Genomic DNA, 25251 nt, shown 5'->3' on the forward strand with positions numbered 1-25251 from the left:
CAAAAACAGCTAAGGAAATCTGGGATAATATGAAAGAGACCTACTCCCAACCCCTTAATGTTGCTAGGGCTTATGAACTGAAGTCTGAAGTGAATAATCTCAAGCAGGGGGAGAAGTCTGTCTCCGTTTAGTTTGCCACATTGAAATCTCTGTGGCATGAAATTGACCATTTGGAAACCATTGAATGGGAGAGTCAGAGAGGTTCAACTACTTATAGCAAGCTGATTGAAACAAACAAAGTTTTTGAGTTCCTAGCAGGTCTGTATTCAGAATTTGACATAGTAAGACAGCAGCTACTTACCAGGGAGTGTGACATTGACTCAGGCCTATTCACTAGTGCACAATGAAGAGAGTAGGAGAAAGGTGATGTTACAGTTTCAGCCTATAGAATCAGCCCTAGCAGCAACAAAACAGAAATTTGGGAGAGATCAGGAAAAGGAAATAAAGAAGGAAGATAAAAAGGAGATGTTTTGTGATCAATGTAAAAGGCCGAAACATACTAGGGACACTTGTTGGAAGTTGCACCCTCATCTTGTTCCAGCTAGACTCAGAAATAAGATGGGAAATGCTAATGTGGCACTCACCACTGACAATGCATCATCTTCCAATATAAGAACCACATCTCTAGATGCCTTAGCTGCTGTCTGGACCACCTTGACACAATTAGAGAATGAAGCTGGTATTTCTGGGTCATCATCTCAGTCTTCAGTTGCTACTCCTACCAATCCTACTTCAGCCTTTGCTTCCTCAGGTACAAGAGCTACAACATATCATACTTCAGCCCCAGGTAACACTAGACCCTTCTGGGTAATAGATTTAGGTGCTTCTGACCATATGACTAGTTTATCCACCTATTGTTTATCATCTGGCAGAGACAAAGTATCTATTGCTGATGGTTCTCTTGTACCTATTTCTGGCAAGGGAGACATCAGACTGTTTGATGCCCATCTCCTTGTCCTCAGTTTTGCATGTCACTAAGCTTAGTGCTAACTTGCTTTCAATTAGTAGTATTACTATGAATCAAAACTGTTCAGTGACCTTTTTTCCTGACCGTTGTGTTTTTCAGGATCTGGAAACGAGGAAGGTGATTGGGATTGGTCGTGAGACGAATGGAGTCTACCTACTTGAGCATCCACAGGGGAAGGAGAGTGAAGTTGGGAGATTGTTTCTCAGTCTTTGGGTCAGATTATGCTTTGGCATAACAGATTAGGTCATTTGTCCTTTGGGTCTTTGAAGAGTGTTTCCAAGTTTGTTTGAGTCAGTCCAAGTGTTTAGTTTGAGGTGTGAAAGCTGTGAACTTGCAAAACATTGTAGATCAATTTATTCCTTGAGCAATAAAAGAAGTAATCTTCCTTTTGAAATTGTGCATACAGATGTTTGGGGACTATATCATATTCTTGCTATGGGGGGGGGGGGTATAGATACTTCTTGTTATTTGTTGATGATTATACCCGTTTCTCATGGGTTTACCTTATGCACTCTTGAGATGAGGTCCCTTCTCTGACCCAAGCTTTTCATCAGATGGTACTGACCCAATTTGAAATCAAGATCAAAACTCTCAGATCTAATAATGCCAAGGAGTACTTTGCAAAACCCTTGGCATCATATCTCCTAGATCATGGAGTTATTCATTAGAGCACTTGTCCCCGTACACCTCAACAGAATGGGGTTGCTGAGAGAAAAAACAAACATATTTTGGAAGTAGCCAGAAGCATTATGCTCAACTTTAATGTTCCCATACGCTTTTGGGGGGATGCAATTCGTACTGCTATTTACCTTATTAATCGAATTCCGTCATAGGTTCTAGACATGGAAACACCATTCAACTTTCTGTATCCAAACAAGGACTTGTTCACTATTCCCCTTAAAACCTTTGGGTGTACTTGTTTTGTTCAAATCCTTGGACCTCATCATTCCAAATTTGATCCCAAAGCTGCTAAATGTATTTTCCTTGGGTATGCACAAAATCAAAAGGGGTATTGCTGTTATGAGCTTGTTTTGAGAAGGCGTTTTGTGTCCATGGATGTCACCTTTTTTGAGGATATGCCCTACTATCATAGGGCTTCTCCTCAGGAGGAGAGTCATGAGGAAAGGATTTCAGCCTCAGAAGTTTCATTACCTATCCCAATTATTGAGGGGGAGTGCCGTGAAGAGGGTTGTCAGAAGTTCAGGGAGTTGAGAGTGTATCACAAACAGTGGTAGAGGTAGGTTGATTCTCGTTCTCAGCAGTCCAGGCTGATCCCAACACCTTCTACAGCTTCAGATCTAGGCACTACACCCACTGTTGTAGATACTTTGCCTAACACTATTGAGCCTTAGCCTCCTCCTTCAGATGACCTTGATCTTCCAATTGCAATTCGTAAAGGGAAGCATCGTTGTACTTCATCTACTGCTCATTGTATCTCCTAGTTTCTCTCTTATGATTGTCTCTTAGAATCCTACAGATCATTCCTGGCATCTATTGCTACCATTCCTATACCCAGAACAGTGCAAGAAGCTCTTCTGATACCTGAATGGAAGGAAGCGATGAAAGTAGAGATGGATGCACTTGTTAAAAACAATACATGGGAACTAGTTGACCAGTCTGAGAGGAAGAAACCTGTTGGATGCAGATGGGTGTTTACAGTGAAATATAATGCTGATGGTTCTGTAGAGAGATATAAGGCCAGATTGGTTGCAAAGGGCTTCACACAAACTTATGGCATAGACTATATGGAAACCTTTGCACTAGTTGCTAAGATGAACACTATTAGACTCCTACTATCTATGGCTGCAAACTTCTCTTGGCCACTATTTCAAATGGACGTCAAGAATGCTTTTCTAAATGGAGATTTGCAGGAAGAGGTGTACATGGAGTTGCCCCTCGGCTTTTACAGTACAAAAGCAGGAAAGAAAGTTTGTCGACTAAAGACGGCTTTATATGGGCTAAAACAATCTCCAAGAGCTTGGTTTGATAGGTTTAGACTGGCCTTGGAAAAGTTCGGTTACATGCAAGTTCAATCAAATCACACTCTCTTCTTTAAGAAGATAGACTCCTCCTTGACCTTACTTGCTGTCTATGTGGATGACATTGTGGTGATGGGAAGTGATATTAGTGAGATGGATGCTCTTAAGCAGAATCTTCACAAAGAACTTGAGGTAAAGGACTTGGGAGAACTGCGCTATTTCTTGGGAATTGAGGTAGCTCGATCTAAGCATGGCATTTTTATTTGTCAAAGAAAGTATGTCCTTGACTTATTGGAAGAAACTGGAAAGTTAGGAGTAAAGCCTGCTGACACACCCATTGAGTTGAACCATAAAACAAGTGTAGAAGGTGGAGAACCTCTGGAGGATAGAGCTATGTATCAAAGGTTGGTTGGGAAGCTTCTTTATCTCTGCCTAACACGACTAGACATTTCATATGCTGTTAGTGTTGTTAGTCAGTACATGCATTCTCCTAGGACTACTCACCTTCTTGCGGTGGAAAGGATACTTGCTTACTTGAAGAGATGCCCAGGGAGAGGCATACTTTTCAAGAATAGTAGTCACATGAAGATAGAGGTGTATACAGATGCTGATTGGGCCGGACCCATTGATGACAGAAGATCTACCTCTGGGTATTGTGCATTTGTAGGGGGAAACCTTGTTTCTTGGAGAAGCAAGAAACAGAATGTTGTTGCTCGCTCCAGTGCTGAAGCTGAATACAGGTCCATGGACAATGGTGTTGCAGAAGTGTTATGGCTGAAATCTTTGTTGGATGAACTTGGAATTGACTATGAGAAACTTCTGATGCTGTAATGTGATAATCAAGCAGCAATCAACATTGCCCATAACCCAATACAGCATGACAGGACTAAACATATTGAGGTGGACAAGCATTTTATCCGAGAGCAAGTTGCATCTCAAGAAGTGTATCTGCCCTATGTTACCTCTGACATGCAGCTAACTGATCTCTTTACTAAAGCAGTCACAAAAATATCTACTCCCAACTTGAGGGGGAGTGTAGAGATAGCTGATAGACTATTAGTGTGTGCGGGGTTCCAGCCCCACACTTCATATTTACTGTTTATCTATTTATTTTCAGTTAGAGTAGTTGGGCAGGTTGGGCCTTGTTTGTTTTCTTTTATTTTTAAGGGTATTAGGGTAACTATAGTCATTGTAATAGATCACAATATAAATAAGATTTAGTGGGCGGCTAGAGAATTATTCTGCCGAACCCTTTCTTCTCTTTTCTTCTCTTCTCTTTCTTCTTCTATTTGTGACCTTTTCTCTCTTCTTTTTCTACTGAATTAAATCAGAAAAACATCTATTTTCTGGTTTAATCTTTTCAAGTGAGAAGTTGCCCTCTTTAGACCAATTCCATGTCCACTGATCATCCTGATTGCAGTCAATATTCTGAGCTTGTAAAGTTTCCAGCAATCTCATAACTTCCTCCAATTCCCAATCAAAAGGACTTCTTCTGAACTGTAAAGCCCAGGCCACCTCATTACCTGAGATGGTGTAAGAGTCAGCAATCGAAGCATTCTGATTGGTGGCACACCGATAAAGAAGAGGAAAACCTTCAGCCAACAGGTAATCCAAGCATCAAGGATCCTTCCAGAATCTGATTGTCCCCTTTGCCTACTTTGAAACTTAAACCCTCTCTAAATATGGGAAAACATCTCATTATGCCTTTCCATAAAGAATAACCCCAATTAGGAAGTGGATCTCTTGATCTCCAGTTTCCCCACTCTACCAACAAACTTGGTGGCTATTAGGTTTCTCCACCAAGCTCCCCTTTCTGTGGCAAATCTCCAGATACATTTACTAAGAAGAGCCAAATTAGTCACCTTAATTTTCCTTAAACCCAGTCCCCCTTCTTCCACAGGAAGACAGATTTGCTCCCAGTTGACAAGATGACTCTTCTTTTCTTCCTCCTAACCCCTCCACAAAAAGTTCCTTTGGAAAGTCTCCAATCTCTTTGCCACTTTTTCTGGGACAGGGGAAAGTGAAAGGAAATAAGTAGGAAGATTTGAAAGGGTACTTTTTAAAAGGGCTACTCTTCCTCCAAAAGACATATTTTGCCTTCCAAGAGGAAAGCTTTTTCTCCAATCTTTCAATTACCGGATCCCAGATAGCTGAAGAACATTTTGCTCCTAAGGCAACCCCAAGTATTTCACAGGTAGATGCTCCATCCGACAAGCCATCACTTTGTCACAATCCTCCAAATTTGGAACTTGACCCACTGGGATAATTGGCTCTTATTGAGGTTGACTTTCAGACCTGTCATTACTTCAAACCAGCTGAGGATCCCCAGTAAGTTTTCCAACTGCTCCTAGGATGCATCTATGAAGCATAAGGTGTTGTCAGCAAATTGGAGGATGTTGACTTTTTGCTCCCCTAGGGAAATTGCAAACCCTTCCCACAAACCAGATTCAGCTTCCTTCAGACTGAAGAGAGAGAGGATTTCAGAAATACAAATAAGAAACAGAGGAGATAAAGGATGGGCTTTGTCTAGAGGAGACCATAAAAAAAGTGGTGATGGGCTTTGTTGAGCATGATTCAGCTACTTCCTTCCACTTCCTAAAGAATGCATCCATTGATACATTGGAAAAGGTATCCAGGGATTTCAGCCAATGTACCGCTTTGAAAAGGATTAACTCCATTAATTAATCCTTACTTCTCTCCTTTAGAAAAATTCTAGAATTCCTTTCTTCCCAAATTGTCCATAAAATTGCCGCTCTTAAGCATTTCCACATGATTCTTCCCCTTTTCTTTGGTCAATTGAAGATAGGAGCCAATAAGCTTTGAACATTTGCTGGAGGGAGCCACCTGCATCCAAACAAGGCGAGAAATCATTCCCAAATAAAAGAAGTAAATGAACAAGAGATAAGTGATAACAGCTCTCACCATTGGCCTTGCACAAGTACACCCATGAGGGGATAAGCACCAATTTGGTTGTTTTCTTTGAAGTAAATCACAAAGTATGAATCTTTTCATGAACAACTTCCCAATAGAAAGCACCAATTCTAGGAGGAACAGGCTTACACCAAACCTCCTTTGCAAAGAGCTGGGCGGGGGGTTGGGGCAAGGCTTTGAAGGAGGAATAACAAGAGAAGGAGCCTGAAGGGGTACATGTCCAAATTCGGTTATCTGGCTTAGAGGGATCAACAAACACATCTTCCAACTTTTGTAGTAAGGTGAGTACATTGTGGAGTTCAGAGTCTTTTATACCCTCCCATCCCAAATCTCAGGTGAATCCATTACTCATTGGTGTACCTTGTAAATCTCTTTCCACCTCCTAGTTATGAAACTCAAACTGCTTAGTGAATTTCAGTCCCTGAAGTAGACTAGAATTAAGCAATAAAATTTTCTTCTTTACTTATTGTTAGCGTAGGGGTATTTCTGTCTTTATACCTAGATTAATGTTGCTGATCTGGAATGGTGTGTTGGAACAAGTGCTCTTAACTTAAGTAAGGGCACATAGGTCTTTTCAGTTATGTTTTTAATAATAATATAAATACTTCCTGGCCGACTGGGAGAAGGCATGTTGACTCTTTCAGTTCGAACCAGAATTCTCTCCTCTCTTTCTCTCTCTCTCTCTCTCTTTCACCTTTTCTTCTTCTACATAACTGAACTCAGACAGGCAGAATTCTAAGGCAGACCTGAGTTCTAACATGGTATCAGAGCATCTTGAATCTGCCTAGATTTCTGCTTGCCTAGGTTTCCATTCTCTGCTCACCCTATCTAGGGTTTTCCTTTTTTTTCTGTGTTCAATTGGAGATGAGGGAAAGGGCTGAAAAGGAGTGATCGCCCTCTTCCCTTGGAGGTTTCTATGCCTCCAGTCAGGTCGTATGTGGTTGGTTGCTGTGATTTCTGAGATCGCCCTCTCCTAGTAGAGGAAGAATAGAGGGCCGAACTATGTGGGCAGTGGCTGTCGTGTGTGGCTGTTGTGTGTGCAGTGGCTGTCGTGTGTGGACTGCTTTCCTGCTCGTATGGGTGTTACTTCAGTGATAAGGTAAGAGACTTCAGACTAAGGTGTGTTTCAGACCATATGCTAGGGTTTCAGACAGTAATGTGCTAGGGTTTATGCTAGTTTCTTTGTGCATTTTGAAGAAAGAGATATGATCATATAGTGGTGGGATTTCAGGTAGTTGTAGGAGTAGGGTTTGTGGTGTGAGCACACTTTTCAGCAACAACAAGTGCTGAAATCAGTGTGACAGGTGTGATCTAGGGTTTGTGGTGTAAAGAGCACACATTCCAGCAACAATAAGTGCTGCAATCAGTGTGACAGGTGTGACCTAGTGGTGTGTAGTGTGTAGATCTCAGTGATAATAGAATTCAGCAAGTGTGCAGAATCGGTGATAACATAATGGGAGATAATAATGATTATAAACCTAGTGTGATGGTGCCTACAGACTACCTGAATGTTCAGATGACCTCCATTAAATTAAATGGAGAGAATTATGTGCCTTGGGCTAAATCCGTTGAAGTCTTTCTGAAGGCAAAGAAGAAGGTGAAACACATCAGAGAGGAGAAACCCCCCTCTGACTCTCACGAGTATGAAGACTGGGAGCAAGAGGATGCTCAGATCATCACATGGTTGTGGAACAGTATGGGACCCAGGATTAGTGTGAACTTCATGTTTCTTGATACTGCCAAAGATGTGTGGGACCATGCGAAGAAATTGTATTTGGGGCAGGACAATACAATCAGAGTTTATCAGCTTTATCAAGAGTACTTTAACTTGCAACAGGGCAATCAGAGTTTTGAGGAGTACTATGCCAACATGAGGAACATACGTAATGAGTTGAATGTCTATCATCCTCTCACTTCTGATGTCAAGATTCAACAACAACAGAGAGAGCAGCTTGATGTGACTAGATTTTTGGTGGGACTAAAGTCTGAATATGAACCAGTACAGCACAAATATTAGGGGGATAAGCTCTTCCGTCCCTAGAAGAGGTATTTGCTCGACTCCGGAGGATTTCTATCAGATCTACTGAGAACTCTAATATCTTAGATAGATCTGCCTTTGCTGCATCGAGAGGCCGTGGTGTTAGAGGTGGAGCTAGGGGAGCTCAGTCTGGCCGTGGTGGTGGTAGTGGTTCCGCATATGGCCGAAGTGGCAGTGGTGGGTCTACTCATAATCATGGTGATGGTCGTACTGGGAGCAGAGATTCAGGGGGAGCCCGTGGTAGAAAACGTAGCTCAGGCCTGAGGAAGTGCACTCATTGTGGTATGGATGGACATACCATCAACTATTGTTATGATCTACATGGTCCTCCCTCAACCTAGGCCAATCATGCCGCGACCGGTGACTCAAGTTCCAACTTTAGACAAGAGAATCATTCATCTGACCAGATGCCTCCTACATCCACAGATGGTCCCATGAAGGAGATGGTGAGTGTTCCCCGTGATGAATATGAGAGGTTTATCCAATCACAGCAGAACACAACGACTTTTGCTCACTCAGGTATGGCTTGTCTGGCATCTACACCCAATCCCTGGATCATCGACTCTGGAGCCTCCGATCACATGACTAGAACTCCAGGTGTGTTTTCCTCCTTATCTCATTGCTCAACATCACAATCTGTCACCCTTGCTAATGGTTCCACATCCTCAATTTGTGGTGTTGGTAATGTTGACCTAGATCCTGTATCCCTCTCATCAGTTCTGTATGCTCCTAAATTGCCTTTTAACCTTATGTCTGTTAGTAAGTTGACCAAATCACTTAACTGCTCCATTACCTTTTATCCTTCTATGTGTGTTTTTCAGGATCTCAAGGCAGGGATGAAGATTGGTGGAGGGCATGAAGCAGGTGGACTATATTATCTTGACGGTGGTGGTGGTAGAACTTCAACAGCTCTCCAGTTATCTCTTTCTCCTCTCCAGTGGCACTGCCGATTTGGTCAACCGTCGCTAAAAGTCTTGAAGTCCTTGGTTCCGTCCTTGAGTCAGCTTTATGTTTTGGATTGTGAGTCATGTCAGTTTGGGAAACACCATCATGTTCCCTTTAGTTCTAGGGTTGATAACCGTGTGTCGAGTCCTTTTTCTTTAGTTCATTCAGATGTTTGGGGTCCTTATAAAGTGATGTCATATAATGGATACAGATATTTTGTCATTTTTGTGGATGATTTTTCAAGGATGACGTGGCTCTATTTAATGAAAGAAGGAAGTGAATTGTTTACCATTTTTCAGAAATTTTATGCTGAGGTTCGTAACCAATTTGGTACTCACATCAAAGTTTTTCGTTTTGATAATGGCCGCGAATATTTATCCTCATCATTTCAGGAATACTTGGATCAACATGGCATTATACATCAGACCTCGTGTACCTACACCCCACAACAAAACGGGGTGGTTGAGAGAAAGAATCGCCATCTCCTTGAAACAGCAAGATCCCTAATGCATCACATGCATGTTCCCAAACCTTTTTGGAGTGATGCAGTGCTTACCTCTTGCTTTCTGATTAATCGGATGCCCACGTTCATCCTTGATGGTCATTCTCCGTTTCAGGTCTTGTTTCCCACTTTGTCTCCGTTCCCTCTTACGCCGAGAGTTTTTGGGTGTGTCTGCTTCGTCCATAATCTGGGTCCCGGGAATGACAAGTTCGATGCCCGTTCTCTCAAGTGCATCTTCCTTGGCTATTCTCGGACCCAGAAAGGGTATAGGTGTTACCATCCTGGTTCTCGACGGTCCTTTGTGTGTGTTGATGTCAGTTTCTTTGAGTCTACTCCGTTCTTTTTGGGGTTCGGTGATGCTTCTTCCTCCTCATCACCTCCTCCTCTTCCACTTCCCGTTGTCGATCCTCCTTCCTTTGTAACAGTCGTGACCAAATCCTTGCCTCCGGTGCCACTACCTGTTGAACGCCCACCTATACGTTGTGTATACACATCGCCCACGTGCACCAGCTACTGCTCCTCCGGTTACATCTCTGTCGACGGATCCGGCACCAGACCCGCACTTAGCATCTGAGCTTGATCTACCCATTGCCTTGCGGAAAGGTAAACGTACTTGCACCCTTCATCCCATTTCTAATTATGTTTCTCTTACTCACCTTTCCACTTCCCATCGCCAGTTTGTTACCTTGTTATCATCAGTTATTGTTCCTAAAGATGTCCAGGAAGCCCTTGCCTCTCCAGGGTGGTGCCGTGCCATGGAAGAAGAACTCTCATCCCTTCATCATAATCATACTTGGGACCTCACTGCTCTTCCTCCTGGGAAGCAAGCTGTTGGTTGTAAATGGGTTTATACGGTTAAGTATCTGCCTGATGGTAGTGTTGAACGCTTGAAAGCGCGATTAGTTGCAAAAGGGTACTCCCAAACTTATGGTATTGACTACATAGAGACCTTCTCACCGATTGCTAAGATAGGGTCAGTTCGTGTTGTGATCTCTCTTGCAGCCATGTATGAGTGACCACTACATCAGCTTGATATCAAGAATTCCTTTTTGCATGGTGACTTACTCGAGGAGGTCTACATGGAGCAACCTCCAGGGTTTGTTGCTCAGGGGGAGGATGGTAAGGTGTGCAGACTAAGGAAGGCTATATATGGGCTTAAACAGTCTCCTCGAGCATGGTTTGGTAGGTTTAGTGAGGTGGTAAAGAAGTTTGGTATGAAACAATGCAAATTTGACCACTCTGTATTTAGTCATGACTCTCCGGGAGGAAAAATACTGTTGGTGGTGTATGTAGATGATATTGTTATTACTGGGAATGATAACATTGGTATTGACAGGCTGAAGACTTATCTGCAGGATCACTTTCAGACAAAGGATCTGGGTAAACTGAAATACTTCTTGGGGATAGAGGTAGCGAGATCCAAGTATGGGATTAACCTGTGCCAGAGGAAGTATGTGCTTGATTTGCTGGAAGAAACAGGCTTGTTGGGTGGCAAACCAGCTGAAACACCCATGAACACAAATACCAAGCTAAGCAGTGATATGGGTGAAGTGTTTGAAGACCCTGGCAGATACCGACGACTTGTGGGCAAACTGAACTACCTAACCATTACCAGACATCTCATATGAGAATTGTGAAGTATCTAAAAGGGGCTCCGGGTCACGGTCTGATATACAAGAGTGGGGGAAAACTTGAAATAGAAGGGTATTCTGATGCTGACTGGGCCGGTTCTATGTCTGATAGGCGGTCTACTACAGGCTATTGTACGTTTCTGGGAGGTAACCTGGTGACATGGAAAAGTAAGAAGCAGACGGTTGTGGCAAGAAGCAGTGCAGAAGCAGAATATAGGGCTATGGCGCACACCGCTTGTGAATTAGTGTGGCTAAGGATCCTTCTATAGGAAGTAGGGTACAACATTAACACTCCAATGAAGCTCTATTGTGATAATCAGGCTGCAATTCATATCTCCTCTATTCTAGTGTTTCATGAAAGAACCAAGCACATTGAGGTTGACTGTCACTTCGTGAGGGAGAAGGTGCTGAATGGAGAGTTAGACACTACACATGTTAATACAGGAAATCAGTGGGCTGACTTATTTACAAAAGGCTTGAGTCGGGGAAGAGTGGACTACATATGTAACAAGCTGGTGAGTATATACACCAGCTTGAGGGGGAGTGTTAGAGTAGGGGTATTTCTGTCTTTATACCTAGAATAATGTTGCTGATCTGGAATGGTGTGTTGGAACAAGTGCTCTTAACTTAAGTAAGGGCACATAGGTCTTTTCAGTTATGTTTTTAATAATAATATAAATACTTCCTGGCCGACTGGGAGAAGGCATGTTGACTCTTTCAGTTCGAACCAGAATTCTCTCTTCTCTCTTTCTCTCTCTCTCTCTTTCACCTTTTCTTCTTCTACATAACTGAACTCAGACAGGCAGAACTCTAAGGCAGACCTGAATTCTAACACTTATCTTCAAAAAAAAGTGGGGGGATTCCTTAAGCTTTTAGGCATAAGCCTCAAGGTGTATTCATTAAACATTACCTCAAGGTGAGTTTCAAAGCAAAAGCATCATTCATCTTTTAAAACATTGCTGAACCAGTGGTGTCAATCTCATTAAATGCAAATAGTATTGGAGGAGAGTATTTAGAGATTGCATAGGAAAAGTGTTGGTTATTTTCTTAGGACCTCTGGGGTCAGGAGATTCACTAAAGGCTGAACTAATGACACTACTACTAGGGTTAAGAATTGCTAAACAATCAGGATTTTGTTAGGAACCTGCCTAACTCAGGGCTCTTCGAGGGGCCAACCTCCTGAATTCTTGGGAAGGAGAGAGAGAGAGAGAGAGAGGGAGAGGGAGAGAGAGAGAGAGAGAGAGAGAGAGAGAGAGTTTAATGCTGAAAGAATCCTCCCCTATTCCTTTTCTGCTCTACTATTTATAGTGTTACAATCTTGACTGTTACAGCTGTTACAAGTGGATGGCAGTTGTTACAAGTGGCTGGTTAGTTGAGCTGATGTGGCCTCCTCTTGTAAAACCGACTAACTGCCTTCTGTTGGTCTGTTCCAACAGTCTTGACAATCCAATTGGATGGCAGTTGTTACAAGTGGATGGCAGTTATTACAAGTGGCTGGTTAGTTGAGCTGATGTGGCGGCCTCTTGTAAAACTGACTAACTGCCTTCTGTTGGTCTGTTCCAACAGTCTTGACAGATTTCAGCATTTGCAAGTAGAGGGGGATTCAGAGCTGATAATTTCTTGGGCCAGAAGCAAGCAGCTTGTGCCATGGATCTATAGGCATGAATGTAGGGAAATAGAGAGCATCACACAGGAGCTGAACATAACTTTCAAGTGGATTAATAGGACAGCAAATGGAATGGCCGACACTCTTGCAAAGCAAGGGGTATATAGGCAGCAGCTGTTTTGGGCACCATTGTAAATCTTGTATCTGTGCTGGGATTGGAATGAATCTTTATGGGTGAATACACCTTGTCCTTGTAATATCAAGATTATCATTTTAATTTAATCCAATTTTCTTGCTGATAAAAAAAGTCCCATTAAATGCAAATAAATATTTAGATAAGATGGTGTTTAGGACATGAGGTTTTCCATTATTGGAAAATAAAACAAACATTAAATGTATTTCTTATTTCATTAATTTCTCCTTGAAATCATATGCTGTGGTTACTGTCCATGAAAATATCTAACCCTTTTGTACCTAGACAGATAAACATGTTTCCTACTATTTTTTCTGTGTAATCCGCCCTTTTTCAAAACAGCATACCAGTGGCATCTTTTGTAAATTCTTTTGCCTGTATCAAAGTAATTGCTTCACACTAACAACACTTGTCTTTTTCTTACTTTTTTTTTATTGTCTTTTTGCTACAATTTTCTTTTCCATTTTTTCCTTGTATAATAATTTGCATATAGTCCATGTAAGGTAAAGTTGTGTTTCCTGTGCAGGATGGAGCAGGTCGAGTTGGAAAAATGATTTTTGCACGGCAAGGAAAGAAATTTGACTATGATCTGAAACAGGTAAAATTGAAAAAAACATTTTCAAGATCATTTTTCATTCAACTTTGTTTTTCCACCTTGATATGCTTGAGTTGCTGACAAGTTGAAAGTGTTTCAGCTTCGATTTGCTGGTGATCTTTTAATGGAGATAGGTGCTGGAGTAGAGTTGGCAACTGCTGCTGTCCCACACCTCTTCCTACCATTGGCTTGTGCTGCCAATGTGGTCAAGGTTACACGCTTCATTGTACCATTCATATATGTTCATTTAAGAAACTATGCATCCTTGCAGCCTTATTTATTTCTCTTTTTTAATTGCAGAATGTTGCTGCTGTAACATCAACATCAACTCGTACTCCAATTTATAAAGCCTTTGCTAGAGGAGAAAACATTGGGGATGTTACTGCTAAAGGAGAATGTGTAGGCAATATTGCAGATCTGGTATGGTTTCTCAACTATTCTTCTTCCTTTCCAAGTCTTGTTTTCTGTAAGCAATTTTGCAAAAATCTAGTTCAATCCTTTCCCTTTGGATGTTCATGTTGATAACTGTTAACAGTTGACTAAACGGGGGTGTTTAGGACATTACATTATGTTTTTACTTTATGTTATTCTATTCTGTCCTATCTTTAGTTGGTTGTTTCATAGTTTATCAGAGGCACAATTTGTCTTTGTATTTTATTGGCAATCTAGAAATATCAGCCGAGTGGGACAAGAGAGATTAATTGATCCCAATTGGTCTCTTATTCTTTCTCCTTCTCTGCTTCTTCTTTCTCTTCTTTCTTTTGCTGTTTCCTTTATTTTTTGTGCACGATACAATGGTATCAGAACAACTAAAAGGCTGCAATAACTAAATAAGGCTGCAATCTCTCTTATTGTTCCCTCTCTCTCCTTTTATTTTCTGTTTTTTGTTTTGTTTGAGAAAACTAGCCAGAAGGGGGTTGCATTCTCACATTTTTTTTTTCTTTTCTGATTTGATAGTTGTCACTGTGGTGATAGTTACCAAAAGGGATGATGGTGCTGTGATGAACTTGGAATTCTGCAGTAGGTTAATTTCTGTTTTACCTGCTTGTGTTTCATGTGGTGCTAGTTGAACAGCCCTCGTTTATTGATGGAGAAGAGAGTAAATGAATTGCAACTCAGTTGATGTGTTTAGAATGCATTTGCAATGCTGTTTTCAGTTTAAGAGGAGTTTTGGTGGTTTCTCTTATGTTCTTTCTTGATTCAAGGCCACTAGTTGTGTAGTGTGTAGCCTGTAGAAGTAGGACACTGTAGCATCCCCTCCAGAACTGGTAGTGGTGATCAAAAGCCAGAACTGTGAGTGTTAAGCAGATTGAAGCTGGGTTTGCTTGGGCTGGAGCTACTAAGAAGATAAAGAAAACTAAAAAACAGAAAGTGAAGTTTCATTTTTTAGGAATTGAGTACATGGGTCCTCCATGGGGGTTGAGTTGTGGTTTCTGGGTTTGCTTGTGATTGGGATTTTGGGTAGAGATGGCAATTTGCCCCATTCCCGTGGGGCTCCACCTAGCCCCACCTCGGTTGGAGTGGGTTTTTTGACAATTGATCAGGGTTTGGGGAAACCCAGAACTCTGGGGATCGGGGACGGGGTGGGGATGGTATTTGTCTTCCCAGCCCTGATCCCGTCCCGACTATATTATGTTACAGAATATATATATATATATATATTAATTTATTATATATTATATTGTATATTATAATATAGTTCTAGGTAGCTTTCAAAAAAGTAAAAATAAATTGCAAGTATGCAACTAGGAATGACCGGGGCGGGGCAGGGAAAATTTGGGGATCCCCATTCCCTGCGGGGACGGGGATGGGGTTGGGATTTCTAGCCCTGGTGGGGTTTGGGGTGGGGCATTTGAGTTCGGGGTCAGGGATGGGTAATGCAAAACCTGGCCCTACACCTTGTTGCCATTCCTAATTTTGGGAGGGGATGTGGAGCTTTTGTTCTTTTTCTTGGGAGCCTTTTGTTTGGTTGGGTTTCTTTGGTTGGAGTAGTTGTGGTGTTTTCTTGTAATTATTTGTGTTGGTTGGGTGCAGCTTTGGGGTTTGCTTTCTGTTTGGTTGTTGGGTTTCATGGAGTTCAGCTTCTTGTTGGTTTGAGAGTTGTTTATTGGGTGATGCTTCATCACTGTCTTTTGTAATCTTGCTCTTTTCTTAATAAATTTTCTTTTTATTTATCTTCAAAAAAAATTATGGTGCAGATGACATCTATTAAGTTCAATGGGGAAAATTTTATGCCTTGGGTAAAGTCAGTTGAGGTGTTTTTGAAAGTCAAAAGGTAAACTTGAGTATTTGAAGGATGATAGACCTTCGGCTAGTTTGGGCAGGTATAGTGAATGGGAGCAAGAGAATGCTAAAATAAATTGGCTATGGAATAGTATGGGACCTAAGATAAGTGTCAATCTTATGTTATACACTGCAAAAGAGGTATGGAAGCATGTTCAGAGGCTGTATTTAGGTTAGGACAATATTACAAGGGTGTCCAGCTCTTCTAAGAGTACTTCACCATACAACAAGACAATTGAAGAGTATTATGTAAGTATGAGACCCTGACATTAAAATTCAGAAACAATAGAGGGAATATCTTGATGGGACTTGGTTTCTCTTAGTTAGGATATGAACTTGTTCATGTACAACTTAGACCTCCCTTCTCTTGAAGAGGTGTTTGCTCGGCTTTTTAGGGGTTACTGTAGGATCTATAGGTACAATTACTAATCGACAGATCTTCTGGTTATGTGTCTAGAGTAGGTGAAAGAAGTGTATTAGGTACACCTTCTGGCTTGGAGGTGATGTTGGAGATCAAGAGTTGAGGAGAGGACATGGTGGTCCTTGGAAGTGCACTTATTGTGGATGGGAAGGCCATTCCATAAAGAAATGTGTGGTTAAGTTTTCCCATGGAATAACTTTGCAGTCCTTACACATCATTTGTTCTATTTGATTTATGTTCGATCTACTTTTAAATGCTATTAAGTGTTAATCCCTCTTTTTGAAACATGTGTTTATTATTACCATATTGTTGCAAATTCTAAAATTGTATCTCTTATTTCATTCCTCTCCTCAAACCCAAATCATCCATATACCATTATCATATCCTGCACTTCTTTTCCTCACATGCCCATTCTACAAAAATTTTATCATCATTTGGAATTACTTGGATTAATCCTCTTAGTTTTCTTAAAATTGTCTTTTAATGTTTTCTTCTAAACCCTCTTGTGGTGCATAAGTGCTAATTATTTGAATGATTTCTTCACCTAAAACAAGTCTAATTAAAATTATTCTATCACCATTTTTCTTAACATTAACAATGATCTTTATCTACTATTATCACTGCTCCATTTCTATTATTATTTCTTCTATGAACTATAGTTTGTAGCCATCAACGTCTTTAGCTTTTTCCTCTTTCATTTATGCTATGTTTGGTTCCGTGGGCATTTATTGGAAAAACACCACCACATCAGTGCCACTTAGGTATTGGCGTTTATTGGAAAAACACCACCCTCTTGTTGTGCATGAAACCACTGTTTGGTTTCAGCATTTATCAAATAAACATTAAAAATCAGAAACACTTGGATTTATGTGCTTGAGTCATTGGGGGAAACTTCAAATTCTGGTTTCTCTCAACGCCCCAACATTTATTGAAATGAAATGCTTACCTGGAGCATTGTAAGCTGAGGTGGAAGATAGCTTTATGGGGGCGTTACTTGAAACACCCATGGAACACCAAACCAAACAACAAAAGCAATAAATGTTAAGCTGAGGTGGAAGATAGCTTTATGGGGTGTTACTTGAAACGCCCAACCAAACAACAAAAGCAATAACATTAATGTTTATTGTAAACACCCATGGAATCAAACACATGCTTAGTTTTTTGTAAACATGCAATATTAATCCTTCTCTTCATTGTGTTTACTACTTCTATAGTCTTTCTTGCTAATGCTTCCACATTCGAAGTGTTTATTAATCCAATTCATGTTTATTGGACTTATCCTCTTTACCTGCCCTTGCCCAAAAGGATGTAGGAACCCTTGTGCTTTTTTCACCACAACCTGGTGTAACTATGATGTGTCACTTCTTTGGAATGTTCTAACCCTTGCCCATTTTTTTTGATGAGTAACTGAACTTTTATTAAAAAGTTAAATACCCTTGCCCATTTGACACCACACTTGGGTTAAGGTGTAGCTTGTTGCTTCTAGGGAATGCCCAAGAATAAGCACAAAAAGACAATTCTGGATGCATGACCATAAGAGTTTGGCAAAAATTTTAATTCTGGCTACAACTTAATGCAATTCTCCTTTATCCCAGCTTGGGATTGGTGGTGTAAGACAATCTCACACTAGTGAAATTAAGCATCAATAATTTAACAATGAATATTGATAAAAAAATTAACAATGGATATGGCATTAAACAGAGCAGAATGGTAAACCAGGATTTATGTAGCTGATGACCCCATATAGTTGGGATAAGGCATGTATGATGACTTGTATCATGGCCTGAAATTTCTTATGTTATGTATAGTTAGTCAATTTATGCATTTGTGTAGGATGACTCACTTGGAGGTACTGTAAAGGATTGTTTGGTACCTAGTCACTGGGGAGGGAATTTTATTTAATAATCATGGGCATCTTCGTATTGATGCATATTGTTAGAATGCTCGAGTCAGGGGTATTTTGGTCATTCTGGTGTATCTTATTGAAAGTGAAATGTCTATTGTATCTGAGTTTAAGTTATGTGTCCCATCTTCTATGAGGGACAAAATTGTCTTTCTTGTAACTCATGTTTTTCATGAATAAAAGTCAAGTGGGTCGGCTAGGAGAGGTACTTTTGTATATCCTCTCTTCTAGTCTGGCCGAACACTCTTCTCCTCTCCTTCTTCTTCTTCTTTCTCTTTTCTTTCTTCTTTCTTCTTCTCTACTTTGACCTAGAAACAACTAGGGTTTATTCGCATGGTATCAGAGCATTAAGGTCTGGTGTTCGTTTTCTTGCTGCTGTCTTCTTCCTGGGTTCGCCGCCAGCTTCACAGTAGGTTTCATCATCCTATAGATGATCTGATTGAAGACTCGATAAAGGGCTGAAAAGGAGTTGTCGTTTTGAGGGCCTGGAGGTGAGAATGCCTCTGGCCGGTGCTGTGGTGGTCATTGAAGTGGTATACTAGACCCTCTATTCAGTGTACGAAGAGGGCTGGTCGTATACAGGTATGGACACTGCTGTCGTGTGTTCAGAAATGGATTGTGAATGTTGATTGTTTTTTGTGTGCTTCTAAAGTTAGTTGTTGTGGTGCTGGGTGAAACTGATACACATATCAGTCATGTTTTTTTTTGTGTTTTCTTGCTCACATGTGTGCTGAAAGAAGAGTGGTAGACTGCTGATGTCCACGACAGCAGTGGTGTGGTGTTGATTGTGTTGTGGTGGCTGACATATCTATGTTTTTAAATGCTTAAAAGTGAACCCCTAGACCTTGTGTGTAATCAGTTCTGCAGTTTGCAGAACAAGTGTTCGATGAAATGACCGAGTAATTTCAATAGTGGTGTGTTGGTGGTAAATGGTCCTGTAGTGTGCAGTCCAAGTGTTTGATGTGTTGACTGAATGATTTCAGCTTTAAAGTGTAGTGTGTAATGTGCAGTTGAAGAAAGTGGGTTGGTGGTATTGTAAGTGAAATAAGTCTTGTGACAAGTGTGAGATTGTGGTGTATATTCAGAGGAGACATAATTGAGATGGCTTCAACTGTAGTTGGGAATGACAACAAAACAGGCATCATGCTCTCCTCAGATTATCTAAGTGTTCAAATGACATCCATCAAGTTGAATGGTGAGAACTATGTACCATGGGCAAAATCTGTGGAGGTGTTCTTGAAGGCCAAGAGGAAAGTAAAACATGTGAGGGAGGGGAAACCTTCCTCTGATTATCCTGGGTTCAGTGATTGGGAACAAGATGATGCACAGATAATGACATGGCTTTAGAACAACATGGAACCAAAGATTAGTGTGAACTTCATGTTCCTAGATACAACCAAAGAGATCTAGGATCATGCTAAAAAGTTGTACTCTGGACAAGACAATACAACTAGGGTATATCAGTTATACCAAGAGTACTTCAATTTGAAGCAAGGAAGTCAAAGCTTAGAAGAGTATTATGCAAGTTTGAGAAACATCCGCAATGAGCTAAATGTGTATCACCCTCTCACATCAGATGTCCAGATCCAACAACAGCAACGTGAACAGCTTGATGTGACTAGGTTTCTTGTGGGCTTGAAGGCTGAGTATGAGCCTGTCAGAGCACAGATATTGGGGGGATCAGCTCTCCCCTCACTTGAAGAAGTTTTTGTCCGTCTTAAGAGGACATCCATTGAGCCAGTGGAACATTCTTCCTTCTCTGATAGATCTGGTTTGGTAGTGACTAAAGTGAGTAGTCGTGGAAGTAGAAGTGGTGGTGGCAGCAGTGGCCCTCCAAGCAACCGTGGTGGGCACATGTTTAACCGGGCCAGTGGCCGGACTGGAGGCCGTGAGTCAGGGGGAGGCCGTGGAAAAGGAAGGGGTAATGCTTAGAGAAAATGTACACATTGTGGCTTAGAGGGGCACACGGTTAATTTCTGCGATGATTTGCGTGGTCCACCCAACACTTGGGCTAACCATGTTACTTCTAAGAGTAGTAGCACAATTACTGAAAGCCAGCAAACTGCACCAACCCCCTCCACACCCACTTGTGCTTCCGGGCAGGAAATGGTGAGTGTATCATGGGCAATATATGAGCAGTTCCTTCAAACAACTCAGCAGAACACAGCTACACTTGCCCATTCAGGTATGACTTGTTTAGCTTCCAAAGCCTCACCCTAGATCATTGATTCTGGCGCCTCGGACCATATGTCTGGGACTCCTGATGTATTTTCTTCCCTTTCTCGCACCTCCACATCTCAGACAGTTACACTTGCTAATGGTTCTACATCTCCTATTTGTGGTGTTGGTGATGTTGATCTCTCCTCATTGTCTTTAGCATCTGTTTTATATGTTCCTAAGTTCCCTTTTAACCTTATGTCTGTTAGTAGATTAACCAAGTCCCTTAATTGTTTTGTAACCTTCTATCCTTCTTCTTGTGTGTTTCAGGATCTCAAGACGGGGACGAAGATTGGTGGAGGGCATGAAGCCGGTGGTTTGTATTACCTTGATGGTGGTGGCCCTCCAGTGGCTTTTCAGTCGTCTCTTACTCCTCTCCAATGGCACTGCAGACTTGATCATCCCTCTCTCAAGGCTTTGAAGCTGCTAGTTCCTTCGTTGAGTCATCTTTCATCATTAGATTGTGAGTCATGTTAGTTGGGAAAACATCATCGAGTCTCATTTAGTCCAAGAACTGATAGTCGTGTCTCAAGTCCTTTTGTTTTAGTTCATTCTGATGTATGGGGTCAAGTTAAAGTGGTGTCATACAATGGGTTTAAGTATTTTGTAATCTTTGTTGATGACTTTTCAAGGATGACATGGATCTATCTTATGAAAGACCGTAGTGAATTGTTCTCTATTTTTCAGAAATTTCATGCTGAAATACACACTCAGTTTGGTGTTCATATGAAAATACTTCGCTCCGATAATGCCAAAGAATACATCTCCTCATCATTTCAGCAATACCTAGAACATCATGGAATAATTCATCAAACTTCTTGTGCCTACACCCTACAACAAAATGGTGTAGTTGAACGGAAAAATAGACATCCTCTTGAAATTGCTCGGTCCTTGATGATCAATATGCATGTCCCAAAGCATTTTTGGAGTGATGTTGTTCTTACATCCTATTTTTTGATAAATCGGATGCCCATGTCAATCCTTGGAAGTCAATCCCCTTTCTCCGTGTTGTTCCCCACTTTGTCTCGCTTTCCTCTCACCCCAAGAGTCTTTGGCTGTGTTTGTTTTGTTCAGCACTTGGGGCCTGGAGTAGACAAGCTAGATGCTCGGGCTACAAAGTGTATTTTTCTTGGCTACTCAAGGACTCAGAAAGGGTACAAGTGTTATAACCCTAAGTTTCATAAATCGTTTGTGTGCCCTGATGTCACCTTCTTTGAATCAGTTCCCTTTTTCTCCAATGCCGGGGTCTCTTCTTCTCCCTCTGTGGTTCCTCTTCCTGTTCCAGTTGTGGACCCCCTTCCCGTAGTTCCCACTCCTATTGTAGATGCACATCATATGCCGGTTACTACAGAGAGGCCGCCAATTACAGTGTATACTCGCAGAAGTGCTTCGGCTCCTCCTCCACTTCAGCACCCGTCGACAGATCCTGTTACTGCCCCTTCTCCCTCAGATCTTCATCTCCCTATTGCTTTGCGGATAGGTAAACGTACTTGTACTTCTCATCCCATTTCAGACTATGTTTCCACTGCTCACCTTTCTGCTTCCCATTGCAAGTTTATATCATTACTCTCATCGGTTCCCATTCCCAAGACTGTACAGGAAGCCCTTGTCTCTCCAGGGTGGCGGCAAGCCATGGAAGAAGAACTCTCTGCTCTACAACATAATCATACGTGGGAACTCACCACCCTTCCTCCTGGTAAGCACACTGTTGGGTGTAAATGGGTCTATACAGTGAAGCATCTTCCTAATGGCAGTGTGGAACGATTGAAGGCACGGTTAGTGGCCAAGGGCTGTTCTCAGTTATATGGTGTGGACTATATGGAGACATTCTCTCCTGTGGCTAAAATTGGTTCAGTTCGGCTGCTGATCTCATTGGCTACTATGTATGATTGGCCTCTCCTACAACTTGACATCAAAAATGCCTTCTTACATGGTGATCTTGTTGAGGAGGTGTATATGGAGCAACCACCAGGGTTTGTTGCTCAGGGGGAGGCTGGTAAGGTGTGCAGGCTCAAAAAGGCAATTTATGGACTGAAACAATCTCCTCGTGTATGGTTCGGCAGGTTCAGTAAAGTGGTGAAGGCCTTTGGGATGAAATTGTGTCAGGTTGATCATTTCGTGTTTAGCTATAACTCGAAAGATGGAAACATCTTGCTAGTCGTGTATGTGGATGATATTGTCATAACTGGAAGTGACAGCAATGGAATTGATAGGCTGAAAAAATTCTTATAGGACCACTTCAATACGAAAGATCTGGGGAAGCTAAAGTATTTCTTAGGAATAGAAGTTGCGAGGTCAAAACTGGGAATCAACCTATGTCAGAGGAAATATGTTCTTGATCTACTTGAAGAAACAGGGTTGTTAGGTGCTAAACCAGCAGAGACTCCTATGGAACTCAATGCCAAGTTAAGTGTGGATGCAGGTGAAGAGTTTGATGATCCTGGAAGATACAGAAGGTTGGTGGGAAAGTTGAATTACCTGACCATTACCCGACCAGATATATCATTTGCTATGAGTGTGGTGAGTCAGTTTATGCAACATCCCCGAGTTCCTCACTGGGAAGCTGTTCTGAGAATTGTTAGGTACCTAAAGGGTGCTCCAGGTCGTGGTTTGTTATACCAAAAAGGAGGACCTCTTGAGATAGTAGGGTACACAGATGCTGATTGGGCTGGCTCTATATCAGACAGGAGGTCAACCACAGGGTGTTGTACCTTCCTGGGTGGCAATCTTGTAACTTGGAAGAGCAAGAAGCAAACAGTGGTGGCAAGAAGTAGTGCGGAAGCAGAGTACAGGCTATGGCCCATACCACATGTGAACTAGTATGGCTGAAGAACCTACTACAGGAGATGGGTTTCTCAATTGACAAACCCATGAAACTATACTGTGATAACCAAGCTGCTGTTCACATCTCATCCAATCCTATCTTCCATGAAAGAATTAAACATATTGAGGTGGATTGTCACTTTGTGAGAGAGAAAGTGATAAGTGGGGTATAACTACATCTCATGTGAGCTCACAAAAGGATTGTCTCGAGGAAGAATAGATTACATTTGTAACAAGCTGGGACTATATATATATACTCTCCAGCTTGAGGGGGAGTGTTAGAATGCTCAAGTCAGGGGTATTTTGGTCATTCTGGTGTATCTTATTGAAAGTGAAATGTTTATTGTATCTGAGTTTAAGTTATGTGTCCCATCTTCTATGAGGGACAAAATTGTCTTTCTTGTAACTCAAGTTTTTCATGAATAAAAGTCAAGTGGGTCGGCTAGGAGAGGTACTTTTGAACATCCTCTCTTCTAGTCTGGCCGAACACTCTCTCCTCTCCTTCTTCTTCTTCTTTCTCTTTTCTTTCTTCTTTCTTCTTCTCTACTTTGACCTAGAAACAACTAGGGTTTATTCACACATATAATAATGGTGACTGCAGGATCAATACTGTTGGTTACTTGGCACAATAAGAAATAGCTTTCGGTTCCAAGTCTAGCATAGAAGCTGAATTTATAGTTATGGAACATGAAGTGTGTAAATTGTTATTTCTCAAGGCATTTCTTACAAAGCTGGGTTTTGTTACAGCTGGGCCTATGAGCTTATGCTATGACAAGGAGACAACTATAAGTATTGTTCATAATTGATTTCAATACGATCACACTAAATATTTAGAAGTTGATTATCTCTTTATTTGAAAGAAGCTCCTTACTGGCTAGATTTTTATCTATGTATCATTATTTAGTTAAAGCCTGCATGTATCCTTACCAAAGGTATCCACAAGGCCACAAGGTCTGGTTGCATGAGATTCTGAGCAACATGGGTTTGATTTATATCTTTGCACCAACTTGAGGGGAAGTGTTGAGTTATGAGTGTATTTCTAGGAGATTTATTTGCATTATATAGAGGCATTTATGTCTTTCCCCTTTACATATGTTAACCTAATAAAAATATTGTTTTGTGATGGTCCTTAATAGAAGAACCCATCTTTTCTCTCCTTTTCTTCTTCTTCTTCCTACTGCTCTACTCTATATCTCAATCTGATACAGTTAGAATTAGGAAATAAATTTCATCTAATTATTGTGCTCTCTTCCATAGATTTAAACTATTGTGCTGAACCATGTTAGAACTTGGTGTTTTTAATTTCACTTGTTCTCTTTTTTACTTTTCTGGTTTGTTAGTTTTCTTGTTTGCAGATTAGCAAAGTGTAAGGTGTAGAATTGAAAATGTTACTTGAACTGAAATTTATCAAATGTTTTTAGTGAAAAAAAATGAAAAAAATTCTCTGCATCTGTTGTCAACCTATTATTCCTCAGTTTTCTATATTCTTGTAGTTGCATTTACTCGCGCGTGCTTGTCTTTATGTACATTGGATAGATCATATAGCATATGGTTTTTTTTCTTTATTGTCCATATATTTATTCACCACATATGATGTCATATTTTTTAATCTATTAACTTGAGCTACTTATGCTACTTTTCTCAATAAAGAATTCAATAGTATATGGTGTACCATGCTCATTGTGGATCATAGAATGGCATATTTATTTATTTATTTCACCCTCTTGTTTGAGGGACTGAGTTGGTAACATCCCATTTTTTGATAAAGGGGGAACATCCTTAATCATTACACAGACTACATGCACTCTAAGAAAGAAACACCCCCTTGTTTTGACTTCTATTATAACCAACAGTGTTTGCTTTGTCTTTTCAGTTCTCACTAAGAAAGTGCCTGGTTTATCAAAAATAGGATGTGCCCTGATATCTTTTGGCCTTTCCCCCTTGTTTAAGCATTATATGTACATACATTTGTAAGTATATATGAGATGGTTCCCCATTAAAGCTAATAGAAGTGCCTATGTTTTGAATTTCTGTCGTGTGAAGCTGGGAACTGGACTAAGTATCATGATCTCGAAAAGAAATCCATCTCTGGTGACCACTTTTGCACTCCTCTCATGTGGATATGTTCTCAGCTCTTATCAAGAGGTTTGCTCTTCAGTAATTAGTGTCTTCTGTTCCACTTCTCTCTGTTTTTCTTTTTTTTTTTTTTAATTTTCA

At 41.0% G+C, this 25251-nt stretch overlaps 1 protein-coding gene across 1 annotated transcript in view; it reads left to right on the forward strand.

The window, feature by feature from the left end:
- RUS6 (root UVB sensitive protein (Protein of unknown function, DUF647)) overlaps positions 1-25251 on the forward strand; it is a 59343-nt gene that overhangs the window by 24563 nt on the left and 9529 nt on the right. The window contains exons 4-7 of the mRNA XM_010254005.3: positions 13319-13390; positions 13488-13598; positions 13688-13807; positions 25078-25179. Of these exons, the coding sequence (XP_010252307.1) occupies positions 13319-13390; positions 13488-13598; positions 13688-13807; positions 25078-25179 (405 nt within the window). The remainder of the gene's footprint in view (positions 1-13318; positions 13391-13487; positions 13599-13687; positions 13808-25077; positions 25180-25251) is intronic.

This window comes from Nelumbo nucifera, chromosome 5 (genome assembly GCF_055504915.1).
Source record: "Nelumbo nucifera cultivar China Antique chromosome 5, China Antique-T2T, whole genome shotgun sequence".
NCBI classification, from domain to species: domain Eukaryota; kingdom Viridiplantae; phylum Streptophyta; class Magnoliopsida; order Proteales; family Nelumbonaceae; genus Nelumbo; species Nelumbo nucifera.